General features: G+C 47.9%; 1 protein-coding gene across 6 annotated transcripts in view; it reads right to left on the bottom strand.

Moving 5' to 3' along the window:
* LOC134936364 (3',5'-cyclic-AMP phosphodiesterase 4B-like) overlaps nucleotides 1–26,901 on the bottom strand; it is a 943,065-nt gene that overhangs the window by 145,974 nt on the left and 770,190 nt on the right. For 3 of the 6 annotated variants that reach the window (XM_063931373.1, XM_063931372.1, XM_063931371.1), the window contains exon 5: nucleotides 25,590–25,768. The exons of 1 other annotated variant lie outside the window; for it this stretch is intronic. In XM_063931373.1, coding sequence (XP_063787443.1) covers nucleotides 25,757–25,768 — 12 coding nt within the window. In that variant the 3' untranslated portion in view covers nucleotides 25,590–25,756. Of the gene's footprint in view, nucleotides 1–25,588; nucleotides 25,769–26,901 lie in introns of those variants that run through there. 2 more of the 6 variants (XM_063931374.1, XM_063931375.1) reach the window with 2 other exon arrangements.

The following is a 26,901-nucleotide window of genomic DNA, read 5'->3' as shown; positions in this document are numbered from 1 at the left end:
AATGACTGACTCCACAGCGCCCTCTATTTGAAGCATTGCTAGACTGTGAAATGACTTACTCCACAGCGCCCTCTATTTGAAGCATTGCTAGACTGTGAAATTACTTACTCCACAGCGCCCTCTATTTGAAGCATTGCTATACTGGGATATGACTTACTCCACAGCGCCCTCTATTGGAAACTGGTGCTATACATGGCAAGTAGCTGCTCCACGGCACCACCCGTTGGATTACAAATACTGTGCACAGTGCGAACTCATTCTACAGCACCCCCTGTAGGACAGTGATATAGCTGGAACATTTTGTCAGCAGCATAAACTGAACATATCCAATCTAGCGCCATCTAGTGACCCGTCAGTATAACGCATGCATACTCATGAAACAGCTGTATAAGACGTCTGAGTGTTGAAATTCTGAAATGCTCTTGTGTTAATGTTATGTTATATTTTTAGTATGTGACTAAAAGTATCGTGGCTTATTGAATTGCACTGAACTTTACTAAGAGGTGAATTTAGTCACATGGACCGGTGACTAACCCTGTCTATAATAAATCTTTGTTACTGTATCCCACCGTAGTGGTCCTTTCACCTTTAAAAGGGGGTGTTGACTATACTGGGGTATCCCCGTCCCTTCTGCCCAGGTCCTACGCAGCCTTCCCACGCAGATTCCGCCCGACGTCGCGACAAGCAAGAACCGAACGACCAGAGAGGCCGCAACTGGACAGGCGTGAGACTGCAGGTACGCTTAGCCACCTATCACACTTGGCGTCACGAACAGGATACGAGCAAGATGACGGATCCACAGGTTCTCGCTACTCCCATGCTACCACCGGCACTCGGACAAGGAAACACGACCACCATGGCGGCATCATCGTTGACTATGCCATACTATTTTGGAGCACCATGGTTACCAACGTTTGCAGGAAAACAAGTGCCGGGTTCGAGTACGTTCAAAGAATTTAAAGACAAGATGTACTCCATGTTCCGCCTGTACTCACTAACCGAAGAACAGAAAATAGAGATCGTTATGGGTCAATTGACGGATTCGGCACTACGGGAAGTGAAAGCATGGGAAGACAGCGAAAATAAGACCGTCGAAGGGATCTTTAAGAAGCTGATGATCATATTCGACTGCGAGACCATAGCGGAATTAAAGAGCCGCCTTTATGCGAGAAAACAAAGACCTGACGAATCACTGCGAGACTTCGCGCTGGCCCTACAAGAAGCTGCAAAGGCTATACGGGCCCTGGATGAACGAGAAGTCGAAGGGATAGATAGAACGTTAACAGACCTGTTTGTAGAAGGGGCAAGAGGAGAGACGATTCGCTCTCAAATGCGCATGGAGAGACGACAGCAACCAGGGAACTCCTTCTCTGAATTCAAAGAGACGGTGCTGCAGATCCTTGGGAAAAATCAGAGCAACAATGTCGTGAAAGATGCGTCTTCAGAGTGGAGTGAAGATGACAGCTACAGAGAAACCGCACTGCCCGTGAAGTCAGACGGACTAGCCCAAGTGGGAGCGGTTCTCCAGCAAGCACAAGCCCCACCGGGACCAGATCCTATGGAAACGCTCAATCAGAGGCTGACGGAGATGATATTGAATCTCTCCCAAATGAGCCGGAGATTAGAAGAGCTCGACAGGGACCAAGATAGGAATATACACAGAGAATGGCATCAAGAGCAAGATTGGCAGAGTCGTCCTCGCTGGGACGTGGTAAGAGAATCGGGCCGACGATTGACCGATCAATTCCATGCTCCGAAAGGCACTGTATGTCAACAGACCTCCGAAAGAGTGGAGAGAATAGATCTACCATGGGAGGAACGACCCAGAAAAGCAGGACCAAGACTGGTGTGGCAGAGTCAAGTCGGAGTGATGGGTGTACCATCTGGTGGGGATGATCGAAGAACCAGAACAAGAAAGGCGACAGGCCAAGTATTGTGGTTTAGTGCAACGCGTGGTTACGGCTTCATAAGGAGAACAGACACTAAGAGAACCATATATGTTCACTATACGGGCATTCAGAAGACCCATCAGAACAATTACTTCCGAAGCCTAGGAAGCGGGGAATGGGTCGAATTTGAATTGACCAATGGAAAAAGGGGCGTTAAGGCCATCAACGTCACAGGTACTAATGGCGTTCCAGTGCAAGGCAACAGACATGCCAGAGAGCGTAACCGGTATTGGCGCTGTCCGCGGTATAGAAAGCCTCCACTCTACTACCAGCAAGACTACTGGGACAGCGGAAGCAGAGAGGAACCAAGAGACAGTAATAGTGAGACCGGTAGACCTAACACCAATCCTCCTCGACCTGAACGGATACCCCGGCCACCCGAACCTGAAGTCCCAAAGCAAAGGAAAATGCTGGACACAAGCGAGAGACCGGTTGTGAAAGGTCAGAGTGAGACAGTGCAGCAGTGCCTTCAAAATGTGATAAAGCCTCAGATTTCTCCTCAACCAAAACGAGAGTACATCCCAAAAAGGCAAGAAGCAGATTACCGTGCAGCAAATTTCGAGCAAACAGATGCCGGTGCGACTGACCAGAAAAGGGACACTGAAGCAGTGGCCCACATGGCCATGACAAAGATAGTGGAACCCGTGGAATCCAGAAGTCCGGAGCCAGCAATGCCACCGTCTGAACCCAAGCCCCAGGCAGAGACCCCACAGGCAGCTGAGAAGGCTGAGACCCATTCCACGGAAGAGAAGCCTGTAATGGATAGTGAGTACAGGACCATAACGGGAGAAGAATTCGCCTTCAGGATACAGCAGGCTATACGAAGATCAATGAGATGCGATAAAGGTGCACCACATGCTCGTTGCAGATCGCACGCCGTGATATAGAGTACCACCCATGTACACCATTGAAGAACCCGTAACGCAGAGGGATCGGAGTCCTGTGGCAGAGGGATGGGGTCCCTGGGATGGACATACCCTAGCTATTTAACAAGAGTAAAAGTAGAAAGGTATAACTGTTCAGGTTTAACTTGTTGGCATCTAATTATTTGCATGTATTGGGAGTTCAAAGACTGTGGTGTAGGACTTTAATCCATTGCAGTATGCGTGGGGACACGCAGAATTTCAGCGGGCGAACATGTGATACCCGCGTTTGGGGTATCCCTTCTGCTAGTTAAACCAGTTGCAGATGCACTGTGAGGATTAAAATCCTTTTTACACTGGTTGCTAAGCAACTATGGCAACCAGGAGAGGAATATGTATAACACTAGGACCCTGGGCTTTCCATCAGGATCCCTGCAGAGCGGGAAGCTGGGAGCGCTCTGATTGGCCGTGTTGTGTGGGGAGAGAATCAGGGAGGAGAACTGCAGTGAGCAGAGAGAGAGAGCAGCATGGCAGTGGAATAGGAGGCAGTGTGTCATGTGTGGGTGTGAAGAGCTGTACGCGGAGGTCTGGAGGCGCACTGCGCTGGGAGAGACTGGGCATCGAGAGACGGCTGTCATCCTGAAAAGCAGCAGTGAGAAGTGACCGGCAGGAGCTGGCAACAGCAGCAGATAATGCAGGTACTCTACTTCACCCCAGACAGCCCCCACATATGGGCACCCAGACCAACAGTGATCACCCTGACAGCTTGCAACATCACAGCCCCTTGGGACAGATCACAGCAGGACCCTATGTACAAGGAGAGGGACATGTGGGATTTATTTGGAGCTGCCTTCCATTGTACCAGAGAGAGCCTTAAGGGATAGGGTTGTGTGAAACCCTCTGCTTCCCCTTACCACTGCAATTGCAAGGAAAACACGAAGTGACACTTATCCCTAGACTGTTTGAGCTGCAGCACAATGTGTGTGCCAGAATTGGGTCATTTGCTCTGTGACCCACTGACTGTGAAATGACTGACTCCACAGCGCCCTCTATTTGAAGCATTGCTAGACTGTGAAATGACTTACTCCACAGCGCCCTCTATTTGAAGCATTGCTAGACTGTGAAATTACTTACTCCACAGCGCCCTCTATTTGAAGCATTGCTATACTGGGATATGACTTACTCCACAGCGCCCTCTATTGGAAACTGGTGCTATACATGGCAAGTAGCTGCTCCACGGCACCACCCGTTGGATTACAAATACTGTGCACAGTGCGAACTCATTCTACAGCACCCCCTGTAGGACAGTGATATAGCTGGAACATTTTGTCAGCAGCATAAACTGAACATATCCAATCTAGCGCCATCTAGTGACCCGTCAGTATAACGCATGCATACTCATGAAACAGCTGTATAAGACGTCTGAGTGTTGAAATTCTGAAATGCTCTTGTGTTAATGTTATGTTATATTTTTAGTATGTGACTAAAAGTATCGTGGCTTATTGAATTGCACTGAACTTTACTAAGAGGTGAATTTAGTCACATGGACCGGTGACTAACCCTGTCTATAATAAATCTTTGTTACTGTATCCCACCGTAGTGGTCCTTTCACCTTTAAAAGGGGGGTGTTGACTATACTGGGGTATCCCCGTCCCTTCTGCCCAGGTCCTACGCAGCCTTCCCACGCAGATTCCGCCCGACGTCGCGACAAGCAAGAACCGAACGACCAGAGAGGCCGCAACTGGACAGGCGTGAGACTGCAGGTACGCTTAGCCACCTATCACATACATACCCTAGCAGAATTTGTGATTTTCTGGCCATTTGTCAGAGAATGTGAATGATAACTTACAAACTTTTCTTTCACTCATGGTTAGTGGTTGGGTGAAGCCATTTATTGTCAAACAACTGTGTTTACTATTTTTAAATCATAATAATGACAACAGAAACTACCCAAATGACCCTGATCAAAAGTTTACATACCCCAGTTCTTAATACAGTGTATTGCCCCCTTTAACATCAATGACAGCTTGAAGTCTTTTGTGGTAGTTGTGGATGAGGCTCTGTATTTTCTGAGATGGTAAAGCTGCCCATTCTTCTTGGCAAAAAGCCTCCAGTTCCTGTAAATTCTTGGGCTGTCTTACATGAACTGCACGTTTGAGATCTCCCTAGAGTGGCTCAATGATATTGAGGTCAGGAGACTGAGATGGCCACTCCAGAACCTTCACTTTATTCTGTTCTAGCCAATGACAGGTCGACTTGGCCATGTGTTTTGGATCATTGTCATGTTGGAACGTCCAAGTACGTCCCATGCGCAGCTTCCAGGCTGATGAGTGCAAATTTTCCTCCAGTATTTTCTGATAACATGCTGCATTCATCTTGCCATCAATTTTGACCAAGTTTCCAGTGCCTTTGAAGCTCACACATCCCCAAAACATCAGCGATCCACCTCCGTGTTTCACAGTAGGAATGGTGTACCTTTCATCATAGGCCTTGTTGACTCCTTTCCAAATGTAACGTTTATGGTTGTGGCCAAAAAGTTCAATTTTGTTCTCATCACTCCAAATGACTTTGTTCCAGAAGTTTTGAGGCTTGTCTCTGTGCTGTTTGGAGTATTGTAAGCGGGATGCTTTGTGGCATTTGCGTAGTAATGGCTTTCTTCTGGCGACTCGACCATGCAGGCCATTTTCCTTCAAATGCCTCCTTATTGTGCATCTTGAAACAACCACACCACTTTTTTTCAGAGAGTCCTGTATTTCAGCTGAAGTTATTTGTGGATTTTTCTTTGCATCCCGAACAATTTTCCTGGCAGTTGTGGCTGAAATTTTTGTTGGTCTACCTGACCGTGATTTGGTTTCCACAGAATCCCTCATTTTCCACTTTTTAATTAGAGTTTGAACACTGCTGATTGGCATTCTCAATTGCTTGGATATCTTTTTATATCCCTTTCCTGTTTTATACAGTTCAATTACCTTTTCCCGCAGATCCTTTGACAATTCTTTTGCTTTCCCCATGACTCAGAATCCAGACACATCAGTGCAGCACTGGATGAAAGATGCAAGGGTCTTTCAGGAGTCCAGAAACTCATTGACCTTTTATACACACACACTGATTACAAGCAAACAGATCACAGGTGAGGATGGTTACCTTTAGTAGCCATTCAAACCCGTTTGTGTCAACTTGTGTGCATGTTATCATGCCAAAATCTCCAGGGTATGTAAACTTTTGATCAGGGTCATTTGGGTAGTTTCTGTTGTCATTATAATTTAAAAAGAGTAAACACAGTTGTTTGATAATAAATGGCTTCACCCAACCACTAACCATGACTGAAAGAAAAGTTTGTGAGTTATCATTCATATTCTCTGACAAATGGCCAGAAAATCACAAATTCTGCTAGAGTATGTAAACTTATGAGCACAACTGTATGCCCCCTGCAGTGCCAGATACACATATGCCTCCACAGTGCCAGATACACATATGCCCCCACAGTGCCAGATACACATATGCCCCCACAGTGCCAGATATACACATGCCCCCAAAGTGCCAGATACACATATTCCCCTACAGTGCCAGATACACATATGCCCACACAGTGCCAGATACACATATGCCCACACAGTAACAGAGACACACATGCCCCCAGTGCCAGATATACATATGCCCCCACAGTGCCAGATACACATATGCACCCAGCAGTTTCAGATACACATATGCCCCTAGCAGTGCCAGATACACATATGCCCCCACAGTGCCAGATACACATGTGCCCCCACAGTGCCAGATACACATATTCCCCCACAGTGCCAGATACACACATGCCCCCACAGTGCCAGATACACATATTCCCCCACAGTGCCAGATACACATATGCCCACACAGTGCCAGATACACATATGCCCACACAGTAACAGATACACACATGCCCCCAGTGCCAGATATACATATGCCCCCACAGTGCCAGATACACATATGCCCCCAGCAGTGTCAGATACACATATGCCCCTAGCAGTGCCAGATACACATATGCCCCCACAGTGCCAGATACACATGTGCCCGCACAGTGCCAGATACACATGTGCCCCCACAGTGCCAGATACACATGTGCCCCCACAGTGCCAGATACACATGTACCCCCACAGTACCAGATACACATGTGCCCCCACAGTGCCAGATACACATATGCCCCCACAGTGCCAGATACACATGCACCCACATCCTCTGTAATGCAGCAAATATCCTCTGTAATGCAGCACCGCCCCTGTAATGCAGCAAAAGGGCATGGCCATAGCAAAGGGGGGGGTTTCATGGAAAATGCCACAATCACGAACCAGTCCCCTGTTTTGTCACTGAGGGGTCATGCCCAGCGCTCTGTTAGCTGCTGGAATGCCCCCAGTCCCTCTGTCTCCATTGTATAGACGCCGTGTGCATGAGCACAGCTTCTATTCACCGCTGCCCTGTTAAGCAGCAGCGAATGACTGTGGGCCTCCCAACTTCCCCCCCACCACCCCCACACACACACACACCGCAGGACACTACGGCCTGCGGGTGGGACAGACCCAAAAAAACGGGGCTGCCCATGAAAATGGGGACAGTTGGGAAATATGTGATTATTGATACGTATGATTTATGATACTCTTATTATAATGCAAAAACATTTGCAAAAATGTCATAACATTAAAATGGCAAATTTAAAACCCTTCATAGCGTCAGTTTCTAGAGCACATATACCCATGAGAGACACATGTGCAAGTGAAAATCCTACACAATTCAAGCAACATGTACTATATGTAAAGTAACATGGCTCAGGCCTACTGTACACGTGGTGATTCCCAATCTACAGAAAGAAAGCTGTACTCATATAATGAGAAGAGCTTTCCTTACAGAGAACCTTATGCTAAGCGCTCTATCTACCATCTTTGTTGTTATTAACCTTAGCTGCCCGGTCAGTAGAGGTAACACTCATCCATACAAAAGACCCAGTTATCACCTCATTCTGAAGGAGAGAACACAGATATCATGGAAAATAAAACAGTCATTGAAATAAGCCTCCTAAAGAGCTCACACAATACTTCTCTTTGTATTCTGCCGGCCTCACAGCTCACAGTCCGTGTTTAGATGGAACAGCTCTCAGTTATTTTTCATGCCCAGAAGTGCCCATACAGAGGTCACAGGTCATACGATAAGGGATTGCATATGAACAGCAATGGAAAACATAGTCATCCACAATTCACAGTTTAAGGGGCTTAGTAATCAAAATAAATTTGCTGGATATCTACTGAAAACACCCTTCTGTGATATCCACAAAAGTATCCCTGGATGTATCTAGGGGGATGCCACATTTTGTTTGAAGGCTGTGTAACAGGAGCGGTCACACGAGTGTGACACCTCATAGGGGTCGCAGTGCAGCGGCCATGACTGATGACTGCCATCAGTCCAGAGATTCAGGATATATGTCCAGATCCCGGACGGGCAGCGTCCGGTAATCCCATGTTGCGCCCGTGGTCACGACCATTCTTGCAAGCACGGCCCTCTCCTCTGTGCTCCTACCTGTGTCTGGCCTACAGCTGAGTCTCTTGCAGGTGACTGCAGTCTTCTGTTCCCAACTGGCAGTGGCTGCAGTTACAGAGACAATGGGGCTAATTCAGACCTGATCGTAGATCTGCTAAATTTAGCACATCTACGATCAGTCACACTGACCCGCGGGGGAACGCCCAGCACAGGCCTGCCCACCCCGCATGTCAGTCCCTGCCCCGTCGCACAAGTACAAAAGCATCGCGCAGTGGAGATGCTTTTGTACTTCAGGAGTAGCTCCCAGCCAGCGCAGCTTCTGCGCGCTGGCGGGGAGCTACTTATCGTTGCCCGGTTTCCAGCGGCTGCGTGTGATGTCACACAGCGGCTGCATGTGATGTCACGCAGCCGCCACAGCCCACCCCCCAACGGTCCGGGCACGCGATGCTGCCGGCCCGCCCCCTCCCACCCAGCGACTGCCTCTGCCTGTCAATCAGGGCCAGCACATGCGCAGTTCAGACCTGATCGCTGCTGTGCAAAAACGCACAATACTGATCAGGTCTGAATTAGGCCCTCACTCCGTACCAGAGACACCGGGCTGTGACTTTAACCACACAGGAATTAGGGGGAGATGTAATAAGCAGTGGTAAAAGTCGAGAAGTGAGCCAGTGGAGAAGTTGCCCATGGCAACCAATCAACTGCTTTATATACTTTTATAGTATGCAAATTTTAAATGTTACGTCAATGCTGATTGGTTGCCATGGGCAACTTCTCCACTGGCTCACTTCTCCACTTTTGCACTGCTTAGTTCATCTCCATAGTTTTAAACACATACAAAATCGCAGATGAAGTACTACATCAGGTCTGAAGTGCACCGGCGCAGCCAGACAGCCGACAGCCACCTCAGCCCTGTGATCACCTCTGCCTGATTGACAGGCAGAGGCGGTCACTGGACGAGAGGGGGGGCCGTATGGCGCATTGAGGACACATCTGTAGTTGTCTGCCAAGTTCTCAAAATTGTCTGCTAAGAAATTGGGGCCGGCCATTGCCTGGGCCTGAAAAGGGAGATTTGTCCAGTAGCACTGAGACGCCGCAGCCATGTTATATCTTTACTGTGCATGCACATGGATCCGCGGCTATTCCGCCAATCCACGTGTTTTCTGATAAGTCGGTATTTCCGACTTGTTGGAAAAACGGAGGCAGCATTGAATAGGTTGGAACACCTTCCAACTTAAAAAAGTCGGAAACTGACGTCTTTCCGACAAGACGGCAGTTTCCGACAAGCATTGAATACTGCCCATAGCTGAGATAATCAGGAAGCCTAGCACTGTTGGAGAGCAGATTTCTCCTTGTTTACAGCCTTTGTGAAGCTGGGGAACGGGAATTGAGCGCCGAGATTAGGACTGTCCCAGAAAGAGAAAGTGTGCCTAAATCAAGATTGCAGCTCAAAGTGGGATGTCCTGCATTAGGAAGTACAGTATCCTGCTCAGGTAGGAGCTGATTGGTTCCCATCCCCTGGGTAGCATAATACATGCCTCCCAACATTGCAGCTGCTGGACCTGGGACCCTGGCCCAAAAAGGGATGGAACCTTGCGACAAGAGGACAGACTGTGGGTGCGTACCCAGCACTCTCGAAGATAATGGGTTTCTCCCAGGCTCTTCCTGCAATACGTATAGCTGCCGTGCACATATGTCTCTGTGGGGGCTGCTACTTGCCAGATTTACCAAGCTCCGATAGCTAATGGCATCTTCAGCATCCGCATAATTTACAGTGAGAGGGATCCGTAGGATCTCTCCCTCATAGTTTCTCCCCAGGGCCTCTTTCAGGCGCACCACCTAACATTTTTCCCAACTGGCCAACTGACTGCAGGAGAGGAACAGAATCGGACACCCAGGGCCCGTCCAAGCATATACAAAAGTAGCGGAGAGAACACTGCACAGCAATGGCTGCTCGCACGTGGCCGAGAATGCGCTATAGCGTGGCTGCGATCAATTTACTTTTACATATTGCAGATACAGGCTCCTATTGGGTTCCTGTACCTGCATGTGTTACTGCATCACGGTGATAAATATTTTATTATTTTGCAATATGCAGCAAAAAGAAAGTATAAATATAAACCCAATAATAAATATGCCTCTAACTCCCATTTGGCCAAAGTGGCGGCAATGACTAAGACAGTTTCAGGGGGGTTCCTCTATCAGTTATAATGTGCGCATCAAAATGGGCCCCAATATATACCAATGCAATATACTACTGAAGGCCAACAGCATTACTCCTAGCAACCGCCAGTTGCGGGATATCCGGCCAATCAGCCGCTGCCAGATGACAGGCTATCCCGACGTCTGCAAGGATGAATGATTTTCAAACCTATTTAATAAACCATAACTTCTGCTGAAATGCCTAGTATCTCCACAGGATTTGGGCAAAAGCCATTTTGCTATTTATTTCAGCAATGATGCTGGAGATATTACAGATATCTATGGCATTTACTAACCTTTCACCAGCTAACGGCATCCCCAATATTTTCTACAAGGACAGAGATACAGGGCTAATTAACAAACATTGCTTGTACGAGCCTGTCTTTGTCAGCTGGTCTCTTCTTCAGTAGCCATCAGCCGGCTTTCCCTATGGTGAAAGCAAGTTCAGAGATGGATCATCCGTCCAGTGGGATGCAGTTAATATCCCGAAGGACGGGATCCCAGCGTTCGATATACCGACACCGGAATCCCAAAGGATGCCATAAGCACAGCGTCTAAATCCCGACAGAGGTTGGGATCCCAACATCAAAATACCGACAGCCGGAATTCCGATCGTTCTTCCAGCGGGACGTGCTTGTGTCCTGCCGCAGGGGGGTGGAAGGTTAGGTTTAGGCATTAGAAGGGGGTTAGGGTGCAGGGACAGGGAGGGGATGGTTGGGTACCGGTGAGGGAGGGTTAGGTTTAGGCAGGAGAGGGGAAGGGGTTAGGTTGGGGGGCAGGGACAGGGAGGGGATGGTTGGGTACCGGTGAGGGAGGGTTAGGTTTAGGCAGGAGAGGGGAAGGGGTTAGGGTTGGGGGGCAGGGAGAGGAAGGGGATGGTTAGGTACTGGGAAGGGAGAGTTAGGTTTAGGCAGTTGGGAAGGGAGGGCTAGGGTTAGGCACCCCCGGGGAGCGTTAGGTTTAGGCACCCACTAGGGAGGGTTAGGGTAGGGTGCAGGGGTGGGTTAGGGTACTTTCCAGGAGGATGTTGGTATTTTGATGGTCAGGATGCCGATGTCGGTATTCTGACCGCCGGCATCCCGTCCATCGGGATACCATACTGAATCCCGTCCAGTGGTTCATAGCCTACATGAGGAATATACTGTAGGGAGGAATGTTAACGAATACGAGTGTAGATTAAAAAACCCAGCATAATCCAAAATCCAGATGTTACAACATTAATACGGAACAGTATGAAGTTGAGATTATTTGTTTACATGGGATGTGAAATTAAAATCCCCCAAGGAGCTCATTAATTGAATTAAAAAAAAATAGCTTTAGAGAATGTTTGACATGTGGAACCCTTTAGAAATGACCTTAAAACATCCTGTTTTCTCAGTCATTCACATGGTGCAGAGACACACAAAGATTTCCAGCAGAGATCATCCCGGGTGCCAAGGAAAATATTGTATTGAAGGCTACTCAAATATCCATGTAAAACTATTTAAGTAGCTGACAGGATTGTAATAGAAAATAATGAAAGGTACAGAAAATGGAACATCTGCTGTATAATGCGTATCATGCTTGTCCAGCTGACATGTCCTGGTTTCCTCCAGGTAAGCTTCTGGTTTTTAAATATTTGCCTCTAGCCCAAATGACATTATCAGCTGCATAGCAATTCAAAACCGGCCCCATTTGCTAGACCAGGGATGGCCCTCCAGCTGTTGTTGAACTACACATACCAGCTGGAGGGTTGCAGGTTCCCCACCCCTGTGCTAGACCCTAGAACCACTGTGCTGACATTTTCATGTGGGGGGAGGGGGGGGTTGTTCTTAGACTTGGAGAGTGATAAAGTAGAGGGGGATAAACAGGGACACGATAAGAAAAGAATGGGCCTGTGTGCAGTCTCCACCCGAGCCCCCTCTTCTCTAGCAGGCAGTGACAGGGACTCTGGGGGCTGGGTGGTGTTGCAATATTCCCAGCTGCGCATGCACAAATCACTGGGAAAATGGGGGCCGCGCCATTTTCCAGGAGACTTTTACACCACGTATTGCTTAGAGTCACTGTCACTGCCGCGGGACTCTGGAGTGGTAATTATAGGGGAAAAAAATCAGTGCAGTGTGTTTGGTGTGGGCCCCACTGGAGCCAGGGGCCCGTGTGCACTGCACACACTGCGCCCATTATAGATATGCCACTGGAGACAGTGGCACATATTTATCAAGCCTTGAAGAGTGATAAATTGCACGGTGATAAAGTTCCAACCAATCAGCTCCTAACTGCCATGTTACAGGCTGTGTTCGAAAAATGACAGCTAGGAGATGATTGGACGGTACTTTATCTCTCTCCACTTTATTACTCTTCGAGGCTTAGTACATCTCCCCCAGGGTAATTTAATTCACTGAAATGGAAATCCCCTGTATAGATCTGCATGCACATCAGACCTTCTGCATCAATTTCAAGCATCCCTTTTTAATGGGTTAAACCCTCCTGGTTGCTTCCAATACACTTTTTGTATGCCTTCATCAAGGTATTGATCAATTAGACAAAATGAGCTGTCAACAGTCCTGATTTATTTTAAGTGCCATATTTTATTAAATAAAAAAAGTATAGCGTTTTCTAATATTGAAAGACAAATTGTCAGAGTAGAAAGCGCAATAAGAAATGAAATATAAGGTCAGAGGTTCCTTCTCTAATGAGCTAACACTCTACATGAGTGATAGGAGGCATCCAGCAACAGCAGTAATAAATGCTGATTCAGTCTCACAGTTGTGATTCTGGTGAGCCGTCATCATACCTCGAGGAGCTGCAGGAGGACACAATACAGCACAGCTAAACCACTGCTTGCCCATCCTGACAGTACATTATAGGCAAGCATGGCAGATTTAGGCGCCTGACTGAGACACAGATGGCACCCACAGCTTACAGTAGAGACACCGTAGAAGATGAGAAGGGCTACAGACAGGCCATTAGACAAAGCTGCCAACCTATCATGAAGAGCTATCAGATTACTAGGGATAGAGTAGCTGCCAGACTAAGGGGCCTATTTATCATTGAGGACACTGGAATCCCCCCAAAATATTCATTAAGTCACAATAATTAGGAATATTTTTCGGGGCTATATAAAAATGTAGTCATGGAGGGGCGTGGCCTAGGCGGCAAGCTGAGAGGACGCTTTCTCTGGCAGCTCCTACCAGCAATATAATATATGCCCATTAAGTGTATATTTGGGGACTCCTACCACCCTCCATTGTCCTCAGCTGTCGCCATTGTTCGTTCCTGAGTGCGGGGCCAGGGCAACGGAGCCGGGGGACTCTCTTGAGGGTCCCTGCGGGTTGTGGCCCTCCCTGCACAGTGAGACCGGGGACTGTAGTGAACCTCCCCCCCTGAAATGCCGACAAATCCCTTCCGACGGCTGCTGGATCGCATCCCCCCGCATCGGGAGCAACAGCAGTGCCCGGGGCTGTCCAGGTGAGCCGGCGGTGCCAACGTGCGGAGACCGGGCCCGGCGGAGTCCCCGAGCGGCTGACAAACCTCCCTCCCGCAGGCTCCCCTTGAGCGCCAGGAGGCTCGGAGCTGAGGCGCCCCGTCCCGGCGGGTACCAATCTGCGGCTCAAGAAACAGCTGAGCGGTGCGCGGCCCCATCCGTCGCCGGGCTGCTGCGGCTCCGTCCGCTCTGCTTGGGATCCTAAGGCCAAAGCTGGGAGGTGATTTCCCGCCCGAAGCCTACATCCAGCACGGACGCCGGGACCTCGGATCTGGCGCCTTCCCGCAAACGGGCTCCGGAGTTAAGCCGGGACCGCAGTGGGTCTGGAGGAGGTCTCCCCTGCCGCCTGATCTCCCTCTCTGACCGGCTCCTACCTGTCTGTGGCCCTCGAACATCAACAGGAGAGGGGGGGGCTTCTTCTCCGCCTCCCTCCACAGCATCTGCACTCTGTGGAATCCCCCTGCATTTGCTACAGATGGCAGCTATCTTGGGACACCTGAACTGTAAGTAGCAGGGCCTGCCCTGCAACAGACCTTTGCTCTGTGGCCCTTGCTCCCCAATATTCCCCACCAGACTACCTCTCACCTCCTTAGTGTGCTGATGCCCTCACCCTTCTGTGGCCCTACATAACTGGATCCCAGCTTTGGGCCCCTGTGCCCCGACTGTCTGCCCAGCCTTGCATTACACTAAAGCAGCGAGGAGGATCACTGTACTGCCACTGGGGGATCGCACTTCCCCGCACGTGCTCTCTCCCCCTTGAAACACCCTTTTGCGGTCTGCCTGAGCCCCCACGGGTCTGTGCTGCTCCTTCCGGGTGCACCTCGATAGGGCTGCTGTGGGGGGGAAAATCTGATTGTGCAGTGACCACCTCACCCTGCGATTGCCCTCTCTCCTTTTAATATACCTAATTACGGCCAAATTGAGCTACCACGGGCTGGAGCCGCTACGCCCAAACACACCTCGGAGGGGCTATAATACTCTACAAGACGTGCTGCATTCCTCAATTTTTAGCGCCCCTGACCTGGACCCCGGGGCTCACACTCTGTGCACAGTCCTGCACTACGGCAGAGTGTATCAGGGCTCATGTTCCCGTGGCTGGAGGGCCGCCTATCCCCTTGCTCATTAGCTCCCGGTTCATTATATTACTGAGCAGAACTCCTGCAGTCCCAGGCCGCCCGGCCCACACACACCTCGTCAGCATCGCACCCCCGACCAGCAGCATAGCCCTACGCAGCAAAAAAAGCGGGGTGACTCAACGTGTAACGGTGCACCTACTGAAGTAAGCTGTACCCCCCCCCCTTGATCACGTCCTACTACGGGTCTTGTTGCCCCCTCCAGGGACACCTAGGATTTGTAAAGCAATCGTGTGCCTATAAACTCCGAGACCACTCGAGACATCCTCCAGGCGCCATCCCCCCTACACACATATGCTGCAGCCGCTGCACTCTGGGTGACCTGGGAGGAGACCTCATACATCAGAAGTTCCCTAATCTGCTGGGACCTAGGAGAGTACCTGCACGCTACAGCGCACCCGGCCGGGCCGCCTGGACCAGCCCCTGTGAACCGCCTGCCATGTGACCGCGCTATGTATCGCACCTGATCCCGTATGTGCTTTCTAATGCTATAGGAGCTCCCCCATACCTACCCAGGTGTTGACTACCAATCTACCTCACCTCTCTCCACCACAATGCCCAAAGGGGGGAAGAAGTCGAACGCCCATAATTTAGTAGGCTATTTCAAGAATGCTGCTCCGGCCTCCGCCCGGAGAGCTCCCTCGCCTCTACCCACCTCTGACCGGGACTCAGACGACGACTCTTCCTCTACCCCCGCCACAAAAGCGGACGTCGCCCTTCTCCTGTCCGAAATGCGCAATATTAAAAAATCAATCCGTGCGGAGGTACAGGAGGCTATCTCTGGCCTGAAAACAGATGTGGACAGCCTGGGCTCCAGAGTTGATGCTATTGAGAGAAAACAAGAGGAGCTCATCGCCTTCCAGCAAGAATCGGAACAGGAGATGACCCAAATGCGCACAGATGTTATATTGCTAGCGGATAAACAAGAAGATCTGGACAACAGAGGCCGCCGGAACAATCTTCGAATACGTAATATCCCCGAGACAGTGGAACAGACCCACCTCGTGGCCTACCTGCTCCGCCTCTTCCGCTCCCTTGCCCCTTCCGTCCCGGATGACATGCTACTCCTAGATAGGGCGCACAGAGCTCTGCGTCCTAGATCACAAGACGCCAAAACACCAAGAGATGTGATTCTACGTTTTCACTATTTTGCCGTTAAGGACCAAGTCTACGCCAAAGCCCGGAGGTCTCCGATCATCCCTTTCGAAGGCTCCGATCTCTTGATCTTCCAGGACCTGTCACCGGTTACGCTGAATAGAAGAAGGGAGCTAAAGGACATAACCAAAACCCTGAGAGACAACAACATCAGATATCGGTGGGGCTTTCCCTTTGCCCTCCAAGTCAGGGCAGATGGCAAATTCCTCTCAGCCAGGTCCCCTGACGAGGCCCTTCAGCTACTCCGTCAATTGAACATCTCCGGCCCCCCAGACGCATCCCAACGACCTCTCCCAGTCAACACCTCCCCTCCCCCCGCAGCCCCTTCCTCAGACTGGAACACTGTTGGTCCGGCCTCCCGGACCTCACCAGAGACATGATGCAGCATATGTTGATGTCCTTGCGGGGTCATGTTTCCCACGCGAGGTCTTAATGGTCCTCGGGGGGGCTCACTGCGCTCCACCGGGACCCATATGTGGCGCGGAGCCCTCTGGATAACTGCTGTTGGCCGCTTGTTGCCTTGGTGAATGTGTATTGGGTGGGCCTTCCCGGGCCCCTGGGGCAGGGACCTACGCGCCTGGCCGCGCGGGCTCCTGCCCCGGGTGGCCCGACTGGGCCGAACCTTCTTTTCTTAATCTAAACTGATCCCAATGTTACTACTGTTGCTTCGTAATAGTCATACCATGTTTACCTTCAGTTCCCTCGAATTTGCTCTTCTCCCCCCCCCCCCCCCGTTGGATCCTTCTGCCTACTAACCGCAATATGCGGCTCACCCCCTTCCACTCCCCCCCTCTCCTCCCTTCCCCGTTAGCTCCTTTGGCCTATAAGCCGCAATATATACATTTAAATTGATTTTGTCCACGTACGGGACCCGGTCTCCTCTCCGATCGGCCGGGTTCATCCACCCCCCACTCGACCTCCGAGGTCGACGTCGGACGAACTGGACCTGCGGGTCTCCTTCTTCCTTGGGTCCGACTAGTGAGAATGGATTTTCTCTGTTATCTAGTTACTGGTACTAATCTTTGCCTATGCTTCCTCTGTTCTCTTACTCTTTCTCCCCCTCTTTCTCTGATTTCCTCCCCTTTCCTTTCCCCTCTCTCCCCAGGGGTCCCGCTGATGCGCTTCCACAGGAATTGTGCTCCACCTCAATATCATGGTTCTTAGAATAATCACCCTGAACACGAAGGGATTGAACAGCCCACGTAAACGCTCTTTTTTATTCCAGTCCCTTAAACAACTTAGGGGTGACATCGTATTTCTACAGGAGACCCACTTCTCGGGTAAGTCGCATCCCGAACTTAGATCAAAATCTTTCCCACAATCTTTCCATGCTTGCGACTCCATGCGCAAGAAGAAGGGGGTCTCTATACTCTTTGCTAGCCACCTAGATTTTACCCCCTCTGAAATACTGAGGGACCCTGAAGGCAGATACCTGCTGTTAGTAGGGTTGTTAAACGGATCCCCCTATACGTTCTTGAACGTATATGCTCCAAACCAGCTTCAGGCCCCTTTCTTCCGCTCCCTAAATAGCCTCTTAGCCTTGCACAGAAACGGCAACGTGGTGTTGGGGGGGGACTTTAATATGACTCTGGATAGCGACCTGGACAGATCAAAACCTTTGCCCAGATCCATGCGCTCCTCTCACTCGCGCAACGCAGCTGCTCTAAACCACCTGCTGTCACAGCACCTCCTCTTCGACACCTGGAGAGTGAAGGAGTCAAATGCTAGGGATTACACATATTATTCCCCCATTTTCGATGTTTACACAAGATTGGACATGATATTCGTAAGTGCGGAGCCAGCCCAATGTATCCTTGACGCCTCCATCCACCCTAGCACATGGTCAGACCACGGCCCGGTTTCTGTGGACGTCCCTGGCCCGCATCCTCCCGTTCGGCACCCTGTTTGGAGGCTGAATGACAGACTCCTTCTGAACCCTCAAACAAAAGCTCACATAGCTGCCGAAATCTTACACTACTTTAAAACAAATACATCCCCATCTATTTCCCCTATGTTATTATGGGACGCCCACAAAGCAGTAATACGTGGATGCCTGATAAGTGCCTCATCTTATAACAAGAGGACCAGATCCAAACGCATCCGGGAGCTCTCGGACTTAGTGGCGTCCCTCTCACAAAAACACAAAAAAACAGGGTCCGAAGCAGATCTCTCGTCCTTGTCCGCGGCCAGGGGGGAACTAAACATGCTCCTGACGGCGAAGGTAGAAACTAGCCTGAAATGGCTTAATCAGTCATTTTACGAAAAAGGGGATAAAGCTGACCGACTACTAGCTTCTAGACTTCGGGCTAAACTTGCTAGGAACAACGTGTTATCTATCCAGTCCTCCCCTGGCAAGAAAACAGCTGATCCTAAATGTATTACTGAAGCTTTCTCTCGCTTCTACGAAAAGCTGTACAATGCCCATGGGCCCACTCAATCGAACCCGGACTTTCATGAGGCCATTCGTACCTTCCTATCCCACTGCCAACTGCCTTGTCTGAGCCCATTGGACGCTGCAGGATTAAACTCAAAGATCTCCGACGAAGAAATTACCACCGTGGTTAAAGCCCTAAAACTTACCAAGGCGCCGGGCCCAGACGGCTTTACGGCCGCCTATTACAAGACTTTTCTTCCCCAACTTGCACCCCACCTTTCATCCCTCTTCAACGCTGTTTTACAGGGAGCTTCTTTCTCCAAATCGGCTCTGGAGGCTAAAATTATAGTTATTCCCAAGGACGGTAAAGACGCATCTAATTGCGCTAACTATAGACCTATCTCGCTACTTAACTCGGATATTAAGATCTACGCAAAAATTTTAGCCCTCCGATTGAATAGTGTATTACCACACCTTGTCCATAATGATCAGGTGGGATTTATCCCCGGCCGCCAAGCCCGAGACAACACAAGACGTGTTGTTAGTCTTGCTCACTACATCAACCTTACGCACACTCCTGCTCTTTTGCTTTCTCTGGACGCGGAGAAGGCGTTTGACAGGATAGGTTGGCCCTTTCTATTCGAAACTCTTGCCCATTTCGGCTTCCAGGGGGAATTTCTCACAGGAATCCAGGCCTTGTACTCGAGCCCTTCCGCCAGAGTATCTGTGAATGGAGTGCAGTCGGACCCTCTAGTTATCTCCAACGGCACCAGACAGGGCTGCCCACTCTCGCCTCTGATCTTTGCCTTAGTTATAGAGCCATTAGCAGCCCGCATTCGAGCCTCGCCCGACATCGGTGGGCTGAGGGTGGGGGGTTCTACTTACAAAATCTCTCTGTTTGCAGACGATGTCCTCCTATCGCTTTCCTCGCCACACACTTCTTTGCCGAACCTTTTTGACCTCCTCTCTGAATATGGCCAAGTCTCGGGGTACAAAGTTAACTGGTCCAAAACGGAAGCTCTCCCCTTCCACATCCCCCCTCCCCGATTATCCCACATGCAAAGCAACTTTAAATTCACCTGGTGCGCTTCTAAAATTTGTTATCTGGGGATCTTTATTACACGCCGCTACGGAGACTTATATAAGGAAAACTTTTCGCCACTGCTCAGAAACCTTAAAGCCGACCTCCATAAATGGCAATCACTAATTATCTCCTGGCTGGGTCGCATTGTAGCTCTGAAAATGAACATTGTCCCCCGCCTACTTTATTTGTTTCAGACACTACCAGTGAAGGTTCCGGAATCTGTCTTAGCACAAGTCCACTCATGGTTGCTCCGCTTTGTGTGGAGAAACAAGGTGCCTAGAATAGGCTTCTCAACTCTGCGCAAACCAGTGCAGGAAGGAGGTAGAGGTTTCCCAGACATCCGTCTATATTATTTGGCCTCCCATCTCAGCCAGGCGGTGACCTGGTTCGCCCCTACACAGGCTTTACGCTGGCTTCAGCTGGAGACGGCGCTTAGCCACATCCCATCTTTGTCATCCCTACTCCTATCCCCTCTTAGAACTAGATCTCCCCACCTACAATTGCACCCGGTGCTAGATTTCACCTGTCAGATCTGGGACTATTGCACGCGACGCTTTCACTTACTGTCATCTCCCTCGGCGCTTACCCCCTTATGGGACAACCCTTCTTTCGCACCGGGTCAGTCACTGACCCGCTCGGGTCCATGGGTGGAACGGAACATCCGCTTTGCTCTGGACGTGCTCTCCGAGGGAACTTGTGCTCCTCTATCGGATATCATGACGAAATTTGACTTCCCGGAGGCGAACCCTTTCACCTATTTCCAGCTGAGACATTTTGTCACTTCTTTATCAAACTCGTCCCCGTTCCAACCTCTCACCACGCTGGAGTCCTACTGTTATCACAAACCACTCGAACGAGGAATCATCTCTCTGCTGTATTCCCTTCTCCAGACTCGGGACCAGAAGACGACCCCGGCCTTCGTACTCCAGTGGGAACGGGATCTAGGTCCGGTGCCTGATGACTATGATTGGTCGGACATCTTCACTGCGGTCGCGAAGTCCTCTATCTCAACCCTGGTAAAGGAAAACGCATATAAAATCTTATACAGGTGGTATTTTGTCCCCTCAAGACTCCACAAAATGTTTCCCTCCTCATCACCCATGTGCTGGAGAGAATGCGGGGAACATGGCTCTTTCCTCCACATATGGTGGACGTGCCCTAAAATCACAATATTCTGGGATGCAGTCGCACGCCTGTTGAGTGCAGTACTCCAGACTCAAGTACAAAAAGCCCCTTGGTCCTTCCTGCTAGGCCTCCCCATTACTAACACACCCCCAAACTCCGGTAAACTACTGACACAGATCCTAAACGCGGCTAGATGCTCAATTGCCCTTCAATGGAAACAGAAGGAGCCCCCCCCTATTAAACAGGTCATCAACAAAGTATGGTATCTCGCAAGCATGGAAAAAATCACTGCATACCTTCATAATAGATCTTTCCAGTTTCTCCTGAGTTGGGAACTATGGTTCGACTCACAGGCTCCCGCAAGTGGATTACGATCCCCCGGGAGCTCGATGGCTCTCCTGCTCTGAATTCGGTGATCTCCTATCCTGACGAGTAGTTACAAGCTTGCCCTTAAATGTGACCTCTTCGTGTCCCTCAGGTAGCACTTTCCCTTTTTATACTAACGCCCTATACGAGGTCGGCGGATCGAGGAGGCGCACTGGCGGCGCCCCCAACCCTGGGTCTTCCCCCCCCCCCCTATTCTATTCCCATCCCGTCTTGTCCCGTTCCCCCTTCTCTCTCTTCATGCTCTCTCTTTCTCTCCTTAGACTTCTTCTTTCTAATGCCATAGTTAAGTGCGTAATCTCCGGTTCCCATCCGACAGTAGGGTCTTTTTTTCACCCAGAGGTATAATCCATAACTGTTTCTCGTTTTAACAAAGGTTTGATTAATGACTCATATGTTATCTTATTCTTCTTATTTACCTCCTCTTTCTTGTCGCAAGCTGGGAACCGCATGATCTTTGTTCTAAGGTTATATCTCTGTTTTTGGTTGTATATTGTTACACGACAACAGCTCACCCCACGTGTGGTGGGGAGCTGTGGTGATATTTATAACCTAAAAATTAAAATAAACAATTAAAAAAAAAAAAAAAATGTAGTCATGCCGGGACAGCTGTCCCATCCAATCCAAAACTGTGATCTATGACCTCTGACTATACTGATGGAGGGAGTGTAGGGATCTGAAGAGATCCCTCTTCACACTCTGAGCGAAATGTATTTAGCCTTGACAAGAGATTAAGTGGAGATGGATAAAGAGTGATGAAGTACCAGCCAACCAGGTTCCTAACTGCCATGTCAAAGGCAATGGCCCTTATTTATCAAGCCTTGGAGAATGATAGATAGCACGGTGATAAAGTACCAACCAATCATCTCCTAACTGCCATGTCACAGGCTGCGTTTGAAAAATGACAGTTAGGAGCTGGTTGGCTGGTCATTTATCACGATGCTATTTATCACTCTCCAAGGCTTGATAAATCTGGGTCAATGTTTGAAAAATGACAGGAGCTGGATGGCTGGTCATTTATCTCTCTTTACCTGTGTCCATTTTATCTCTCATTAAGGCTTAATACATTTGGGCCTCTGATTGAAAACTCACTAGCGGCATAATTTCTGTCACCCTTTAATTATTACTTGAGCTAAACAATATATACTGTTTATAACCTAACCTCTAGGGGTACAGTATATTCAAAATGTGTCGGAATCTCTCCGACGGAGAGGATCCGACACTTCACTACTCAATTTGCGAGCATTTCCGACAGGTTTTTGCCTGTTTTTTGACAATGCCGATCTGACTTTTTTTTAAAGACAAATAGGCATTGTCGAAAACGGTCCAAAAACCTGTCAGAAATGCCCGCAAATTTGACAAAGGTGTTTCTGCGAGCGAATTCACTGATCCACCTGTTTTTCAACATGTCGTAATTTCCGACAAGTAAAAAAAAAACGATCCTTTAATTGAATAAGACGAATCTAAACTGCAGTTTTTTCGACTTGTCGGAAATTTTGACAGGAATTGAATACCCCTATAAGAAATAAAACATGGACAGTGCTAGTGCTCTACATTTTGTCAGACTTATTATTGAGAACTAATACTTTTAAAATTAAATTTTGAAATGGTGACAGCACTGACGAACGGACAGGACAACCAAACACACTCACAAAGAACCAAACGTTGGTGTTCAACTCTCTATTCTACAACCCACTCGCTCAGGTGGTCTCTCCATTTCACCAGAGCCGTCCCTAACCAATATGATGCCCTAGGCAAGATTTTGGCTGGTGCCCCCTTGCACAGATGCTAGTTCTGCCTCTGACCCTGTGCCCCTTTCCCAGCATCATCACCCCTCACCCATAAAGGTCCTAAATTTGGTGCTCCTACCCTGTATTTTTTAAATAGGAACAATGCGCACATTCGGTGTGCAGCCCAAAACGGTGTGTGTTCTTGCTGGGAAGGGGCATGGCCACACAGTAATACCCCCAGTTGAAATTACGCCTCACAGTGGTGCAACTTTATTCACATTATATTATGCAATAGGGTCTCTTAGTCACATTATATCACACCATATTGCTCTTTATTCACATTAGACCACACAGTAGTGCCCTTTCTATATAGCATGTTATGCCACAAAGTACTGCAGTACACCTTATACACATAATGCCACACATTAGTAATGCATTTCGTATGCTGATAGAGCCGCAGTCACACACAGAATATAGGCATGCTGCATATCATTTTAATATGCATTCCAACTGCCCTAGGCATTTGCCTAGATTGCCTATGCCTAGGGCCGGCACTGAATTTCACTTCAAGAACAATTGGTTTACAACATACCCCATAGTAAGGAGAGTGCACCCACTAAGCCTAAAACTCAACAATCAAGCTGCCGTTCTTTACTATCACGTACATTCTAACAAACCATACACAAAAAGGAAGGGAACAAAGAGGCAGATGCATTTGTGTCCACCCTCATCGTTGCTGTAGTGGCATGACAATAGTGTGGGTTGGCGTGGTAAGGCGCTAGAGGATCTATGGCATTCAATACGCACCTTCATCGCTGGGTGGCAATTGCTCCACTAATAAAAACTAAAGTGCTGAATACAATAACAGTGGATGGATATGGCACTACAGAATGCAATAGCAAGTCCTGACACGTGCGTCAATCATGTACAGTGTAAACAGTTGTACAACCTGTTTATTTTAATAATACTGCACAGCAGGCTAGGAAATCATAGGAGCAGCAGCCAATTACAAGTCTCAGCACGATAACATCTCATCTTATTAAACACTGCCCCTGCACCTTCATAATGACTTGTGCCACGTCCATTGTTCTGTAAGCGGCTAGCAGCAATTTCGGCAGTTTTGTGGCACTCACTAAGTGATGAAGGGGCTAATTCAGCAAGCCCCGCAGAAGTGCGGAAATCGCAATTTGCCGATTTATCCACTTCTGCGCATGCGTGCACGGTGGAGCACGCATGCGCGAGGTCTTAAACTGTGACGATGCGTTTTTCTGGGCAGTGACGCATTGTTTGGGGGGCACAATCCGGACAACGCAGGTGGATGGGCACACCCATTTGCGCACATGCAGATTTGTGTGACTCTGCCGCTTTCGCCTGACTGTCTGGATGGGTGAGAATGGGGTTGTTCGTGTATAGGCCATGGACAGTAAGGGTTCTTCTGGTGCAATTGAGAGCACATGTGGACCTGAAAAAGACATCTATACACCTGGGGAAGCCACATTATTAGCGGGTGGTGCAAATAGCAAATGTGGTAATGATGTCGCTGGAACTAGCAATTCACTAGTGTTAAACTAACGTTGCGATGGCACTAATCGGTGCTCGAGCACAGACCATGATTTGGTAAGTTTGTGTTAGATACTTTTCATTTGTTTTATTATTTTTGTTAATGTGGCACGGGGAGTTGTTTCTGCTGTAACAGAGAAGAATTATTTGATGTCTTATAACCAACATTAATATAACAATGGCTTACAACATGGTAGGACGTAAGTGTCTGTGACGTGCCTGGCGTAAATCAGACGCATATGCCTCTATTTCTGAACGGAACCCAGCCCAAGCTCTGCATACGGGCGTAAAGACACCATTTTCTGTGTGCTTTTATTAATTACTATAATTTATGCCCATTTTGCTTCCAACTGTGCATCAGCCTTTAGTGCGCTTCGTAAATAAGGGCTCATCCACTATTTAGGAGAAAACAGCCTAGCATTTAATAGGAGCTAGTGATATCGATTAGGCCTGAATGAAGGGAATATCTATTAGCCAATCTTTACTGAATTACAATAATAAATAAAAAAACAAGAAAAAAAAAAGTAGAGCGGGTGGCTGGAGAATGGAAGAGGGGGGAATTTTAATAGAAGAACTTGAAACTGACACAGTTAATAGAGAAAAAACAGCATGACGTCTGAAATAATCTACAGCGTTGAATGGTTTTAAAATGCTGTTCTTGTAATAGACTGCATGTGTGTAAATAACTGCTCATTGTCGTAACTATTATACGATACAAAGGGTCACTTACAGCAGGCAGGCAATGTGAGACACAGTATATTGAATACTGAACTCAGACACTTATATTGATACTTTTGATAGTACATCATCTGTACACAGATGGTTCAATAGAATTAATGATTTAGAATTATCTAGAAGCAAGCACTTCAATAGATTGATGACTAGTCAATTCTAGAAAAGACAGTCTACTCCCTCATTGGATAGTAGATCTAAATTGACTTAATATGGAATCTTACTTAATGTTGTCTCTTATAGTGTAAAAAATGCCCATATATTATTACTAAAAATAGTTTGACACCCTTATGCAATTTTATTTTAAAACTATTTTAATCACGATTTTTTACAATTCAAATCTTACAAAGCATCATATTAGATAAAATACTTTTGGACATTTTGTCATACAATACATTACTTCAGCAAACATTAATTTCACCCTTATTGATAAGGAAGGATGTTTTCTGAATGAGTCATCTAATGTTCAAGCCTACGTGTTTCATCTCAAAGCCACTTCTTCAGGGGTAATTCTATAAAAATGCATAAAGACGATTCAATAAAAACAGGCATACAAATAGGAAGAATTAAGAACCAGCGCTCTCTTTAAAAAACACTTTTTGTTAAAAATAATCCAGATATCCCATGTAGTGCAGTATCATGGAAATTCTTCCCACACTTTAGACTGACACTTATAGGATAATTCTATCTCACAGCAAAGTATATTTACTGGAAGTTAGATTTCAGCTTTGCATGACCCGTCTTCCCCCTTGAACAAACACATGTGTATATTCTGTCACAAGGGCACGTAAAGGAATCTTTATCCATTTTTGCCACAATTCCAGGTGAGTATATGTTCAAGTCAGGGTCAGCAAGGCGAACATCCAAAAGTTTTTTTTAAATAATAAGTATAAAAATTAATTAAAATTGGCCCATATAACAATCATGATGACCAGGGCATAAACAATGGAGTGAGAAATCAGTGGTGTGTCTTTCCTGATTTTGCTTTAATCCGGAGGGGTGGCGGGGCTTGGGGGGTTGCGGTCTCATGCATTCCAATTTACACACATCCGGCCTGCATTCCAGGCACCATTTTGGATTAGCAAAACGGAACTAAGTGGATTTACAGATTGATTTAAAGAAGTGGCTATACAAATTGAATGTGTGTGAGTGAGAAGACATCCAAAAATGCAATCACCATTTATTATGGATCATCCCTATTAGGTGCTGACTATAAACATAGTCAGTCCATGACAAATTATAAATAAATATAAATTTTTTCTCCATATGTTGTAGTGCAATGTTATGTTATCCAAACTTGACCTCTAATTATTACAGTTTTTATACAATATTATTCTACAGTTATGCAATAACATAAAATGATATACACTCAATAACACAACACTCCCCTATACTACTACTACTACTTCTACTACTACTACTGCTACTACTACTACTACGAGAGAGAGAGAGAGAGAGAGAGAGAGAGAGAGAAGATTTAAGGGGGTTCTTTCAAATAAAGCTAACTATGGGGCTAATTCAGGTTGGATCGCAATTCATTATCCAACCGTAATTTTTAGCGTTCGCTAAGAGTGTGCCAGGGATTATCTGTGGTGGCATATAGGAGTGAGCCAAGGAATGTGAACATCTATGTATAACAGTGTGC

Source organism: Pseudophryne corroboree, chromosome 6, assembly GCF_028390025.1.
Source record: "Pseudophryne corroboree isolate aPseCor3 chromosome 6, aPseCor3.hap2, whole genome shotgun sequence".
Taxonomy (NCBI): domain Eukaryota; kingdom Metazoa; phylum Chordata; class Amphibia; order Anura; family Myobatrachidae; genus Pseudophryne; species Pseudophryne corroboree.
The sequence above is the reverse complement of the archived record's forward strand: the minus strand, read 5'-3'. Positions and strand labels throughout refer to the sequence as shown.